Raw genomic sequence first — 13,042 nt, forward strand, 5'->3', positions numbered from 1 at the left:
AATTTAACATGTTTTAGACCCTTTTAAAGATTTCTAAGCTATTTTATACAGCTGCATTGGTTACACAGTTATATGCATGTTTTAAGATGAAATGTGACAGTATGGTCAAGAGAATGTAGACTGTATTTGATATCATAGTATACATACAAGGCTTTCTTTGAGTTGCTAGTAATGCTAACATTAAGAGGCTCTGTACTAGTATTCCATCCATCCATTTTCTACACCCCTTATCCCATTCAGGGTCACGGGGACAGGAGACAATCCCACCTGTCATTGAGTAAGATGCAAGGTACATCCTGGACTGGTTGCCCGTCAATTGCAGGGCTGACATATAGAGCCAAACAACCAGGCACACTCACATTCACACCTACAGCCAATTAAGAGTCAACAATTCACTTAAAGAGCATCTTTGGTCTGTGAAAGAAGGTTGCAGTGCCCAAGGAGAACCCACGCATGCACGTGGAGAACATGCAAACTCAGCACAGAAAGGTCCTGGCTGGGATTGGAACCAGGAACCTTCTTGGTGTGACGCAACAGTGCTAACCCCTGTGCCGAAGCCACCATGCAGCCCTGCACAGGCATTACACTAGCCAAAAGCTTCACTGCAAAGCTGCTTTTTATTTGCAAATTATTTAAATGTTAATATGTATCAGCCTCACCTCCAACACCTTTTCCTCCAACCACTTCTGAGAAAACGTGCATTTACCTTTCATTAACATGCACACATCACTTCACCACAAAGTTAACTTGCTAGCTAGGGACACAGCAGAGCTTTGAGGATGCACTGATAGCTCAACGGGCCACCACATAAAGGGGGGTGCAGAGTGACATCAGATCTAATGGATCCATCAGAAAACTAGCCCACAACCTGACAAATATAAAACCTGAAAACAGCCAAAAAAATGTAGGAATGTATGGTCTTTGATTTAAGACTTTTTAATACCTTTTAAAGGCCTTAATTTTTGCTATACTTATCTATCAACTTTAATATTTTTAAGACCCTGCATGTACCCTGAAAAAACCACAGCAGCTAAATAAAATACCAAAACAGAACATTTACAAGCTTTATCCTCTCTTCCACATCAGCACATATTCACTAAGTGTTTGAGAACCAAATGATTCACACCTGTTTTCTCTGTCACTGATTGAGAAAATGATCAGCACAAACAGCACAACAAAACACAAAAACCCCTCTCATATATCACTGCAGAAGGGTTGATTATAACCTTGTGAAACACAAACACACACAAACCTAGCCTAATTCAACTATTTTCCCTATTTTTTGTTAACTCTAATTAAAAGCAATGATATAGAGAAAAATACCAGTAATGCCATTTACAAACCATCAAAACAGGTAAATAAATGCTGTGTAAGATTATTAAAGATCACATTAATGCAGTGATGCTGCACTATGGTATCTGAGTCACTTCAAACATATAATTACTATGATTGACTTCAACCCATCATTTTCTACAGCATGTAGAGAGGTTAGTTAAGTCATGCTGCTACGATTAAGTAAGCATGGCCTATGCTATCACACATTAAAGTAAAAGCCCTTGTTATGTATCCAGGTTTAATTTTGCTTGTAGTTTTTTTTAAAGGACTAATACATACACTTTCTATGGTGCAGGAGTTTATTGGCACTTCTTTTCAGGTGCTAAAAAAGAAGATAATTTTGCATTCACATCATGAAGAAATGCATGTCAGGCTGACAGGTTACCTTGATCTTGGTGTCCACACTGAGCAGGGTAAAAAGAGTGTTCATGTCGATCAGGGCCTGCCTGGTCTCCCTGTAAACTGTACCCAGGAAGTTGAGAGGGAGAGAGAGCTGAAAGAGAAGACCGTTCACCATCACCAGGTCTCCCACGGTCATCGTACCTACAAGAAATAAATGCTCTGAGTGTATCTTTGCATTTAAGATCTGAAAAAAATAACTCTCAGACCATTTCTCCTTTCAAGTTGTGAAAGCAGACAAAGCGTGCTACAGTCTGAATCCATCTCCACCCACTGTGATTTCATTTTCTGCATCATGGCTATTTTATTTTCTATTCATGCCACTTTTCATGCTTGCTGTGCTTTGTTCTCATTTACTTTCTATTATCCACTTCAGTCAGGGTTTTTCTTGTCGTTTTCATCTGTCCATTTGAGCTTGTTTTGAAGCGTGTTTTTTCCTTAACTTTCTTATTTCTACAAGCACATTTTTCACTATTGTGCTGTGGACACAAGTTGTGAGCATGGAGGGTTAAATTCAGGTCAGCTGATGGGTATATTTAATGTTTACTGCTGACTATTATCATCATCAAATTTGTGTATGGTTATAAACCTTAAATAATAACTTTTACACAAGCAGACTCTCACTTACCTGCAGAGATGCCGTTGCTGGCCAACAACATGATGCCTGTTAGGCCGATGCTGAAGATGGCACTCTGGCCAAAGTTGAGCATGGCGAGCGTGGACGTGGTTTTTAAAGAGGATGACTCATAGATCTTCAGGAATCCATCATACCTTTCAGCTTCATACTTCTCATTGTTGAAGTACTACAGCCATGGTAAGCAAAGGAGGGGAAAGGGAGTAAAGGGCATGGAGATGGTGCAAAAGGAGAGAAAGTGTAAGTTGAGAGAGAAGAAATGAAGAAACACAAAATATGGTTAGGGTTAGAGGTTAAGGAAGCATGGAGAGCAATGTCAGGCAGATAGACACTTTAGCGCAGCCTGCCTCTAGGTTGCATTTGTTCTCAGTGACCGCTCTGTGCATAGTCTAGGTCTCAGTTGGCCTTTAAAGCACTTCTCATGTCTCTGTATTTTCATCTTTTTCCTACTGATCTTAAAGGATTTGGAGGGTGATAAAACAAAACACAGAACTTCTAATCCAAAGCTTTGGGCAGGGACAAAAGAACAATCTAGAAAACTTAAAGCAGTTATAAGTGTAGGGAAAGCCTTGCATGCTTTGCACCTTAATCAAGACTTGCTGTAGAATACTCATTATTGGCACTGTTGTCAGCTTGTATGTTTACATCTGTAGCAGCTTACTCAGACACCTACCAGCAGAGCAGCGCTGAAGTGTTAAACCACACAAGCAGCACTAATTTGGTTGAGGACATACAGCAATCATTTACAGAAAAAAGCCTCATGATTCAGCCAAAAGCACATAAAACTACAGCACAGGCACAACAACGATCCCCTCCTCACTGCTGCCAATTACCTAATATTTCTGTTTGTTTAGTTTGCACTATTGTTCCTCTGCTCTGGTTAAGTGGGCGATTTGCTTTTCTAGCTGACGGCAGTGGTGCTGTGCTTGCCACTGATTTGCATATAGGAAAATGCAGGAAATCAGACAGAGAGAGAAGAAAGTAGCACATTGAGGACAAACAGTAGCAGAGCATGGCACCATGTTCAGGTTCTCATCCAGCCCTTTGTGAAAGTGGAACGGATTTCTGAGTGGGCGGAGATCTAATTACATATGCACACTCACAGCTCAGAGTGATGCTAAATCTGGCCGCATTGGCACAGATGACACAAAATAACACAGAATAAAACGTTAAGGAAAACAGGATGCAAAAATAATACAGCAGAGAAAATAACATGGTTCAAATCTATATGTGGAAAAGCTGACAAAGTACCCAAAACTGGACAATGAGTATTATTGTGGAAGTCCTATGTATTATAAAGCATACAGAAGCAAACCAAATTATAACTAAGATACAATTTGGGTCATTACCGGAGCGAAATTTGGAGCCCTCAGTGTCCAGTAACAAATGTTATTGTGGTGATAAGAATGGGAGCTACAAAAAGGGTGAATCATTTTATCCTGAAAGAAAACCAGAGCAGCAGGGCCAAGAGAGCAGTGACACATAAAATTAAACCAAGAATAGTCAGCGTTTATCAAGTGCATGCATGAATGGGTTGGCAGCAGTGTTAATTTTGACAGCTATTTTTTTTTTTTTTTTTAAGTCTTAGTCTTTGATTACATGTCTTTTAGTTTTAGTCACATTTTAGTCATTTCTACCCTTTTTAGTTTTAGTCTAGTTTTAGCCTTTAGTCTTTACTTTTAGTCAAAGCATTTATTCTCTTGCCTAAATCTGGTACCGAGTCATGGTAGTGTGTTCTAATCAACCTGCCAAACCTGGGTTCCCTACTTTCTACTGCTAAGAGGCAAAAGAGATACAGATGCATTTTTTTTAACAGAGTTGGCCACAGTGGAGAAATATTGGGGATTTTTAATGTCCGATGAAAATGAAATTACATTTCAGTCTAGATCTAGTCATCTTGACGAAAACTAAACATCCTTTTTTGTCCAAGTTAGTCAACACAGATATCTTTTTGGCTAGTCTTAGTCTAGTTTTCATCACGGAAAAAAAAAAGGCTGTTGACGAACATTTTTAGTCATAGTTCCAGCCGACAAAATTAACACTGTTTTTGCAGCAAAGGTTTTATGGTCATAATAACAAAAATAGTTGTTAGACATCACTTCTTCTAAATCTATCCAATAAGGTATCGGTGCTATTCTCAGACTTTTATGTTACTGTCAGTTGGTCAGAAAAAAAACAATTAAGCTGATAATGCACTGTAAGAGAATAACACTGTAATAAAATGTTCTAAAGAAGCAAAATAATATCAAAAATACAATAAGGAAGATTTAACTGGCAGGAATATAAACAGTCTCAATTTAACACTGATGCCTCTTTATCGATGCTAGACTGACAAAGGTAACAAGACAAAACCCTATTTCTATATAGTACATTTAAATGACTTAGCGTGGGTATGATTCCAGTATAGCAGACTGCTTATACACACATGCAAAAAATTTTATTGCACTTGTAAATATTATGTTTGAAGGTAAGTGTGTACTTCTTTCACACCTGTACAAGGCTTCTAAAAAACTTCCTGAAGTTTCTGGGGTGAGCTGCATGTGTCAAGTGAAAGGCAAAATTTTCACTCTGTTTGTTTTTCTGCCAGCCCCATATTAAATTCAAAATTATTACACTTTGCACGTAAAGTCAGAATGAGCAGATGAGAGAACACAGCAAGAAGTATTCAGGAATATTCACTACAAGCAGGTGAGGGAGGTTACCTGCATCTCCTGTGACCAGATAGGAGTATAAACTACATGAATGTAATCAGTGGGATCTCCATGCATGTAATAAAATTGCTACATTATATTTTCTGTTTGCCAGTTTGTTCTTCTCCGCGATTTTGTAGATACTATGAATATGTTAAACAACAGGAGGCATTAATATAAAAGCAAAAATGGCATTAAAGCTTCACTTAGCTGACTCTTTTGCTTCATCTGCTACTTCTGCTTTGTTATCTTACGACATATTTCCTCCTGAGTTCCCTGCTGTCACCCCTACTTCACAGCAGGGGCAGACTCCTGCTGTAAGGTGCAAGTGTGAAGAACCAACTCAGGAGGATTTCAGAGGCAATCCTCATGAAATTATTACCAGTGCATATGAGAAAAAAGCTTTGGTGTCTTCCAGGTGTGTAAAGGTCAGCTGGCTAAAATGTTAAATTTGTATCCCTTTTGTTGTTGGCACTTTGCAATTTTGAACCTGACTTATTGTGCATTTGTACTGAAATATGTAGATTTCTTTTGGAATTTGTAAATGTTTTTCTTTTGATGTTTTCATATAAATGTGTTTTATGAAACACAAATGTTCTGGATGATGTAAATTTGTTTCAAGCCTTGTAAAGTGTTTCAGACTTGTTTGAGTGTAAGAATGTCAGCATAATGAGTTAAAGAGAAAGGTACAGTATATACCAAAGTATTATTTAAACCATCCTTCCATGTTGCATTGCTACTGCAATCAGAGAAAGTTAAAGTCATCTGTAAATTCTGTGCTTTTCTGAAGAAAAAAACACATTATTTAAGTAATGCTTGTATTGCAGACATGCCATGTGCAATCTTTTTGTTACTTGTATTGTATGTCCTTTTTGTGCTCTACACGATATCATCATAGTCTGAGTCGCATAAATAAGTAAAACGAAAGCAAATCAAATCTGACTTGCACTTTTTATAATATGGAGTCTGTGAAAGAAGTGGGAGAGAGGCAGAGGGGAGTGCTTTTCTTTGATTAAAAGGCACATTTTGAAAGTGGCAATCATGCCAGTGAAACACTATCATCACAGACAAGTAAATATTTATTTTTTGCCAATATTCCTTGCAAAAAGTGAAAAGAAGACAAGAGAAGGGAAGATAATAGAGACAGACAAATGAAAAGAGGAATGTCGGGGGTGGGGGTGTACGTTACTGTGTGCGTTTGTGTCTCTCTGTGTGTGTAATTGTGAAGGGGGATGGATCTCACCTTAACAGTCTCGTAGTTAAGAAGAGAGTCAATAGCAGCATTTCCAGCTTCATTGTCTGCTTTGTTCATTTCTATCCTGAAACGAGTCCTGTGCAGACACACATGCACAATCATGTAAAGCACTTTCTTAAAAACACATTTCAGTCTAAGAGGGAACAATGGCATAGTCGGCACAGAGCATAACAGAACTATTTACTGAGTATATTTTCAAGTGATTACAAAACATAAGCAGTGAAACAAGCAACTGAAGAGAAGACAGGCATAGGACTGGCATAAACACCCTTTTTTACCTCCACTGAGTGAGGAGAATAGTGAAGACTGTGTATGCTGACAAGGTACCCAAGGCCACTGCTGCAAACTGCCCACCACACTTGTAATACTGCAGAAGGAGAAAGCAGAGAGGGAAAAAAAGCATTTTAAAAACACTGTGACTCAACAGATTTTTCACAAAAAGTCAAACTAACCATCACGTTTCAGGACCCCAACATTTGTGACGTTGAAGGCATCTTAAGAACATACTGTGTTTGACCATTCTGCTATGAAATTGAGTGTTACAAATGGAGGGAAAACTAAAAGAACTAATCGTGCTAATGCTTTAGCTATTTGGGCAATGGAGTCTGCCCTCATTACAGGCAAGCTGACATTATAGTCCAGAGTGGAATAATAGCACGGAGCTATAGACGAGCTGTTCTTTCAGCGGTGGCCAAGGAGGGGGGCAGCTGTTCAGGGCGTACTCCACAGGAGGACATTAAGCAGCTACAAAGCTTTGGGATTCATCATTGACACTAATGGGCTCAGTGTTGCCACCCAAAGTTCACAGCGATTCATATTCCATTTACAATGTAAATGAGACAATATCAGTGAAATTAATTTCCAGACAATCTGCTGTGAAGAGTGCCAAGGTGATGGAGGATCCTGAGCCAACATTATCATCAAAAACATTTACAGAAAAAGATAATAGAAACTAAAGAAAATGCAGTTTCTGTGTGTGTGTGGGTATCACCATTAGACTCACCAAAATGGCACTGACAAGTCCCATCTCAAAGACCGTGGGTCCAAGATTGAAGACGAGTGCACTCAGGACAAATGAGATGCCCCGTGTGCCACGGTCGATGGCCTTGGATAGCGCTCCCGTCTGCCGGCTGAGATGGAAACCAAGATCCAGATTGTGCAAGTGGAGGAAGACATTCTTGGCGATGCGTCGGATGGAGCTCTGGGCCACCTTGCCGAACACAGTGTTCCTCAGCTCGTTGAAGAGGGCGGCACAGGCCCGAGATACGCCATCTGGGATAGCGGAGGAGATGGAGAGTTTAGCACACCTGCTGTGAAAATCAGGGAGGTGCAGACATCGGGGCTGGGTGCTTGAGTGAGAATATATATCCTTGTCCCAAACACAGAGAACCGTGATGCAGCTCTAAAGTGATATGAGGCAGTAAAAAAAGAATCTGACCACTACCTTTCCTGTCTTGGAAGCTGTAATACAGCACTGAGACTAGACAGGGATGTCAAGATCTCTACAGTGAAGACTTGTATGAGATGGCAGGGCAGCTTTTTTCAAATCATCTCTTGTCTGCAAGCACTGCAGTGCTACAGCAGCAGCCTCCCAAAGCCTCTGTAATTACAAGGCAGGATGCTGTCTGAAGCATCACCACTATGGCAAGCCAACACACCGCAAGACTGAGGGGAGGGAGGGAATCTGAGTGTGTGGTGGGGAAGGGGCTGCACGTGTGAGAAAATACTAGAAGAGGGGGAGGTGGTTTTAATAAGACAAGAAGTGGCTGTTAGCTGGCTTAATTTCAGCACTGTCTGAGTTTAGAGTTTCTCTGCCTGATCTCAGTGATGAGGGTAGATCCAGGCAACATTTCAAGTTATTTTTAAATTTTAAATATTTAGGATTTTCAAATCAAAGTTGCCTCTATTTAAATAAAAGCTAAAAGCTTGTCAGTCCATGAAAATGTTACATCTAATTGCAAGAACACTTTCCCCTAACAAGTAAAACACTAGCATGACTGTCGCAAATTAATATTTGTCTGTTTGAATGGCATGTGCCCTTCCTGTAGTAATTTCACTGAAATTGTGTGAATAAACGACTTGTCTGCTGAGACCAAAGTCAGCGTAATAATCGCTCTGTCTGCTGGTCTTCATGTGGCTGTAATGTGGCGTTAAATAGGAATGCTCACCTAATGAACAATGTGTCCACATCTGACAAGGTAGGATGAGTGCTGTGCAACCCTTTCAGCAAATTATAATAGTCACCCGAGGGCCCCAAGTGTCAGAAAAGGGAACAAAAAATACAGTCTTTTTCTTAAAGAACGTCCCCTTCATTTTTTCTTGCTATCATAATTCGTACTGTCTTGAGTTCAGTTCATGTGCTCCAATTATTTCACAGGCAGCCTTAATGCGCAAGACCTAAGTGGGCTCATTAAAATAAGTAGATACGGGGCTAAATGTACATTGCATCCATGCTGATCGCACTCCTCAAGGCCACAGCGACTTGCAGTGGGTGTCAGGTTCACTATATTTATTTATTTAGCTTTTCATCAGCAGCTTAGTGAATAAAAGCTCTGATCAGGACCAACTTTATATCACACTACATGCCTCCTCTGACCCCTCTTGTGTTCACAAGGCCAATTTGGACACAGAGGAGAAAAAAAGAGGAGCTTTTAAGAGTGGAAATAAAAGAAAAATATATCAAACCACTTTCAAAAGGACATTAGTAAATTCTTTCCAGCTGCTTTAGAAATCTGTCTTGCTCTGTTTGCCTTGGGAGCACACAGGTATCAAACTGAAAAGTGGTCAAGGCTCAGGGGGCTGTGCAGACTGATAGAAGTGAACTTGGATGCAGAGTGGAGCGCATCATGTAAATAATGCCGTGGAGGCGCAGAGGTTGCGGAGTGCCATTGATATGAATGTGTTGGTAAAGGTCAGTGTGCAGATAATAGGCAGTCCCACAGTCCCCCTCTGATGAGCCTGGCACCTGCCAGTGCATCGCAAGTCTGAGACTCACAGCCAATCAGCACGGTCGTTGCCATGGTAGCCACAGTGCTTGGCGCGTCATTCAGGTTCAGCATGTGTCCCGACATCTGGTTAAGCTCGTCCACTGCATACTTAAACATGAAGGGCACCATCACATTGGTGATCTGTGAAGGCAGAGAGGAGAGGAGGAACCGTTCAGACATGAGGGAGAAAAAGAAGAAAAATTTTGAAATAGCCTGCTGACAAACATATGTTCATTTAAGTCTAGTGCCACTTTCTCGTCCTTCAGAGCAGTCTCTCTACTTATAGATGTGCTATCAGTATTCTCAGAAAGATAAAACTCGACTGTTGTCAGGCAATAAAACTGGCATCATCCAGTCAGGGACCTTTAAGATCATCTATGTATACATGAATGGGTGCTGTAAGAGAATATACATGTGTGCGTTCTTCCTGAGTGGCTGTGCTGATGCTGGGGAAGTAGCTGGTGCTTTCTGCTAATGGAATTGAAATGGTTATTAAGGCTAATTAAAAGCACAGGGACAGCTGTGTGACTCAGGCTAGGTGGTCCGCTGCACATTAGGACAGCGAGAGAACACAGCAGCACATTTTCACATGAAACCCATTTCATTTGAACCTCTCAACCCCCCAACACAGGGGAGGGCTTTGTTTTTTTTAAACATTCCTTTTTGTACCTTTAGTCCTGTCAACTTCCATGTGATATAATTTTGATATATTAAATCAATTATGTAAAAGCACAAAGTGAAAAAATTAAACTGTGTCAGCCCTGCTAATGTAGAATAGCATTTTATCATGCCATTGTCCATTTATGCTTTAAAAACTGCATTTTCAGGGTGCTTGCTTTACACACTTGGGTATTATGCAGACAATAAGAGTCCTTAGGGTCCCTTTAAAGAAAGACAATAACTTTGCTACCAAGACAACAAGAACATGACACAAAAATAGCCTGAGCCCATTACTGCAGTGAAAAAACATGTCCTCAATTTTACCACCATTAACACCACACTGGAAATTAAATCAACACCATGTCCATCTGTACCTGGTAATATGTCATCTCATCATAGCACACACGCTCTGTGTGTCATGTAGTGGAGATCTGGCTTCAAGCTATCAGAATTAGCTTAAAGTTTAATGTACACAAAGCAGTCAGGCAACGAGAGCTTAATAAAAGAAGAGCTTCTATCTATTACTTGAAATGAAAATGTCACTGATATTCTGGAGAGCATAGGTGTGATGCACTGTAACCACATAATTATTCAGTTGATTTAAAAATTGCCTCCACACCGCTGGTGGTTTCAGTTCAAACAGACAAGCTGGAGAAATTGAGGCTATCTCCAGCCAAGCAGGAAAATGGAAGAAGATTGGACTTCGTTTGTGTGTGTTCTCTCTACCTTAGCACACACGCACAGCCATGCTAAGAGACAGCAGTGCATGCTTTATAAGGAGCCGTGAATTTATGATTGTTTTTCAGGGCGTAAATTAAAGAACAACAAAGGATGAGGAAATACATCCTGTATTGATTGATGTTTTCAGCTAGTAATAACAAAATTGGTGTCCACTTTAAATGCTTGCTGTTATTTGTGAACAGTTTCTCTACTCAAAGTAACAACCTCTGCTAAGTGCCAAGCAATCTTTTACGCATGGTCAAAGCAGACAGAATTGATTTCTGAAGGAAATATCTCTGTATTTTTTCTATTATTTCCAATTATCAATGTATTTTTAATGTTCTCTGTATTTGTTCTGATTATAATTTCACTACAATGCTGGTAATTTAAACAGTGATCAGCCTCGTTGAGTTCAACAAGCTGATGTGGACAATTTAGACAGATTATTCTGCTCAACATTGACTTCTCTTTCCTTGGTCTGAACCGAATAATTAAAACCTAATTTTTTTTAGCAGAATGGCAATACACAATATTAAATTTGCTGAAAAGATTTTTTCCAAGTCAATTGAAAGTCAAATCCCCATAGGACAAATGTCAACTGTCACACAGGTGCTTTTATTTACAGCCAAATACACAATGTTGACATGTAAGGGAAAAATTGCAAAAATAAATAAATAAATAAATAAACTACCCTTATGTTAACAACACACAAAAAAAACAAACAACATTTTTTTTTTTAAATCGCTCCTTAAATTGAAACAAACGAATGAATTATTCATTTTGACTTAAAAGGTTCAGAGAGATTATCTTGTAGTCACAAAAAAAAGCATTTTACTGTAAATAGCTCCTACTGAATATGATCTTTATGCAAAGCATTAGGCTTGGTATCAGTTTTGTTTTTTTTCAAATCAACACCAGCATAAACTACAACAATATAAAGTAAAATCCAATGATAAGCTTCAATTTGTATACCTAAAAGGTATTTTTTTATCTAAAAAGTTGTCTGCAGATTACAGAGCATTCAGAAGTGTTTATACCCCCTTCACTTGTTTAATTCTATTTTGCAGCCTGATGCAAAATAAAAAAATATATATATATTTTTTCATTAATCCACACTCAGTAACCCATTAAAACAAGGTAAAAAAAAAAAAATTTTAGAAATGTTTACAAATTTATGAAAAAACAAAAACTGAAATGTCACATTGCCAAAAGTGTTCAGACCAAAAACACTTAAAATTAAGCTCAGGTTCCTCCCATTTCTCTTGACCTTTGCTGAGATGTTTCTACACATTGATTGGAATCCACCTGGTTAATTTAACAATTGGAGATGATTTGGAAAGGCACACATCTCTATAGAAATCCTCACAGCTAAAAATGCACATTATAGAAAAAAACAAGCCATGAGGTCAAAGGAACAGCCTGCAGAGCTCAGAGACAGGATTGTTGCAAGGCACAGATCTGAAGAAGGCTACATAATAAGTTCTGCTGCATTGAAGGTTCCCAGGAGTACAGTGGCTTTCATAATTCTCAAACGTAAGAAGGTTGGCACAACTATGACTCTTCTAAGACCTGGTTGCCCAGCCAAACTGAGCAATGGGGGGAGAAGGGTCTTAGTTAGAAAGGTGACCAAGAACCTGATGGTCACTGACTGAGCTCCAGAGATCCTGTGTGGAGATGGGACAAAGTTCCAGAAGGACAACCATCCCTGCAGCCCTCCATGTGGTACAGGGTTATGGCAGTGGCTAGATGGACACATCTCCTCAGTGAAAAAACACACGAAAGCCTGCTTGGAGTTTGCAAAAAACTCCAAATGAGAATAAGAAAAGGTGTAAAAACATCTCAGCAAAAATCAAGAGAAATGGGAGTAACCTGAGCTAAATTTTAAGTGTTTTTGGGTCTGACTACTAAATACAGGCAGAGTGTAACTATGACTTCTGAGGCTTCTGCAGTCAGTCTCCAGTGAACCCTTGATATAGTGTAATTTTTTTGCCCTTCTACCTACCTGAATGAACAGTCAGTTGAAACGGCTTTTTTTGGTTTCACTCATCCAACAGTGCTCATTTTCAAAGTATTAATGCTTAGAAACAAGATAAAGGTGTTGGAAACAAAAGTAAGTGTTTGGAAGACAAGTGGATACCTCCAATGGGCCAGTACTCTTGCAAATAAAATAGCATGCTATGAAATAATCTGCCTTTTTAACTTCAAAGAAAAAATATCCTTGAACATGCTACCTTTTTTCCTTCCAGGCATAATTTGCTAACAATATACACACAGTAGTTGATGAATATAGCATGTGCAACCACCCAGCCTCAGTTGCTGGATATCGAAACCAAGCAGCAACCTCCGGTCCTAAAAAATGAAG

The 13,042-nt window shown here is 39.4% G+C and overlaps 1 protein-coding gene across 1 annotated transcript in view; it reads right to left on the bottom strand.

The window, feature by feature from the left end:
• The window catches only part of abcb7 (ATP-binding cassette, sub-family B (MDR/TAP), member 7), a 40,259-nt gene that overhangs the window by 10,438 nt on the left and 16,779 nt on the right, over nt 1-13,042 (bottom strand). Inside the window, exons 5-10 of the mRNA XM_041798117.1 lie at nt 9,309-9,441; nt 7,317-7,585; nt 6,592-6,680; nt 6,302-6,389; nt 2,363-2,537; nt 1,721-1,878 (exon numbers count right to left, since the gene is read on the bottom strand). Coding sequence (XP_041654051.1) covers nt 1,721-1,878; nt 2,363-2,537; nt 6,302-6,389; nt 6,592-6,680; nt 7,317-7,585; nt 9,309-9,441 — 912 coding nt within the window. The remainder of the gene's footprint in view (nt 1-1,720; nt 1,879-2,362; nt 2,538-6,301; nt 6,390-6,591; nt 6,681-7,316; nt 7,586-9,308; nt 9,442-13,042) is intronic.

This window comes from Cheilinus undulatus, linkage group 10, assembly GCF_018320785.1.
Source record: "Cheilinus undulatus linkage group 10, ASM1832078v1, whole genome shotgun sequence".
NCBI lineage: Eukaryota > Metazoa > Chordata > Actinopteri > Labriformes > Labridae > Cheilinus > Cheilinus undulatus.